General features: G+C 46.8%; 1 protein-coding gene across 1 annotated transcript; it reads left to right on the top strand.

Annotated features, from left to right (window-relative positions):
* Positions 1-206: 206 nt before the first annotated feature.
* Positions 207-650, top strand: LOC143025260 (cuticle protein 19-like). The gene has a single exon (XM_076184721.1). The coding sequence runs from the start codon at positions 231-233 to the stop codon at positions 525-527; it is 297 nt and encodes a 98-aa protein (XP_076040836.1). The 5' UTR covers positions 207-230; the 3' UTR covers positions 528-650.
* The last annotated feature ends 634 nt before the right edge of the window (positions 651-1,284 follow it).

Genomic DNA, 1,284 nt, shown 5'->3' with positions numbered 1-1,284 from the left:
TCCTGCTCCAGCTCCTGCTCCCACTTACGAGGCACCGAGCCCCACATACGAGGCTCCCTCTTACAGATACGAGGAACCCTCTTCCGAGGAGGAGGAGGAGTACCAGGTGAGTCTCGGTATTCGACCTACTTCGTACTAAAGGCAACTCTTAAAAGCCTGATGGATAGGCGACTCTTGTCTCAGTGTCTCATGATTGTGTCCCTCATGGTCGCTTCACCTTGCAGACTGGAATGCCCTTCGACTTCGCCTACGCCGTCAAGGATGACTACACGGGCAACGACTTCGCCCACGCCTCCAGCTCTGATGGTCACGTTGTCACGGGCGAGTACCGGGTCCTCCTTCCCGACGGCCGCACTCAGATCGTCACCTACACCGTCGACGGACCCGAGGGCTACGTGGCCGAGGTCAAGTACGAGGGCGAGGCCAAGTACCCCGAGTACAAACAGCCCACTCCTGACTCGGTCTACCACGCCCCCGACACCTCTTACGAGGCTCCCGAACCCACATATGGAGCGCCCTCCCAGTAACCCCCACCTCTCCTTTCTTCAACTGCTTTTATTTATAATCGCCGAAATCATCACCTCCAATAAAACGCAGGCCTCCTAATGCTTTCTGATTTTACCTGACACTTTCTTCCTATGATGTCTATATTAGATGAAATACAGTATATCAACCCACAAATGTAAATAATTAGATAGTGCATTTGGCGCATACGCTTTTTGAAAGTTTTTGTAGAATCATTTCCTTTTACATCACGGCAGTGGAGGTATACTGTGTTTACGCTGATATCTAAAGAGTACTGGTTTTGCAATACCAGAGAAAAAAGTCAAAGTAAGAATGCCACCATTTGATGAAGTAGTTGCATGAGATTGTCTATAGCTCCTCCGATGTCAAGGGGCTGCCCCGAGGATAATTGATATTGCCTGGCGACAACCGAAAGAGATGGAAAGTTGTCAGCTTGTACGGAAAGAGTTAAGGTAATTACCAGGATGGAAAGGGTTAACTTCGCCACCTCTTATACGTATTCCCTCTAAATCACTTCCCTCTACGTTTTTCTTTTCTCCAACTGTCTTACAATTCAATTAATTAATGTATTAACCCTTTTATGGAAAGAGTTAAGCTAATTACCAGGATGGCAAGGGTTAACTTCCCCACCTCTCATTTTCTCCAACTGTCTTGCAATTCAATTAATCAATGTATTAACCCTTTTACAGAAAGAGTTAAGCTAATTACCAGGATGGAAAGGATTAACTTCTCCACCTCTTATTCGTATCCACTCCAAAT

The sequence above is a fragment of the Oratosquilla oratoria genome, chromosome 5 (assembly GCF_046742065.1).
Source record: "Oratosquilla oratoria isolate Oo_2021 chromosome 5, ASM4674206v1, whole genome shotgun sequence".
NCBI classification, from domain to species: Eukaryota; Metazoa; Arthropoda; class Malacostraca; order Stomatopoda; family Squillidae; genus Oratosquilla; species Oratosquilla oratoria.
The sequence above is the reverse complement of the archived record's forward strand: the minus strand, read 5'-3'. Positions and strand labels throughout refer to the sequence as shown.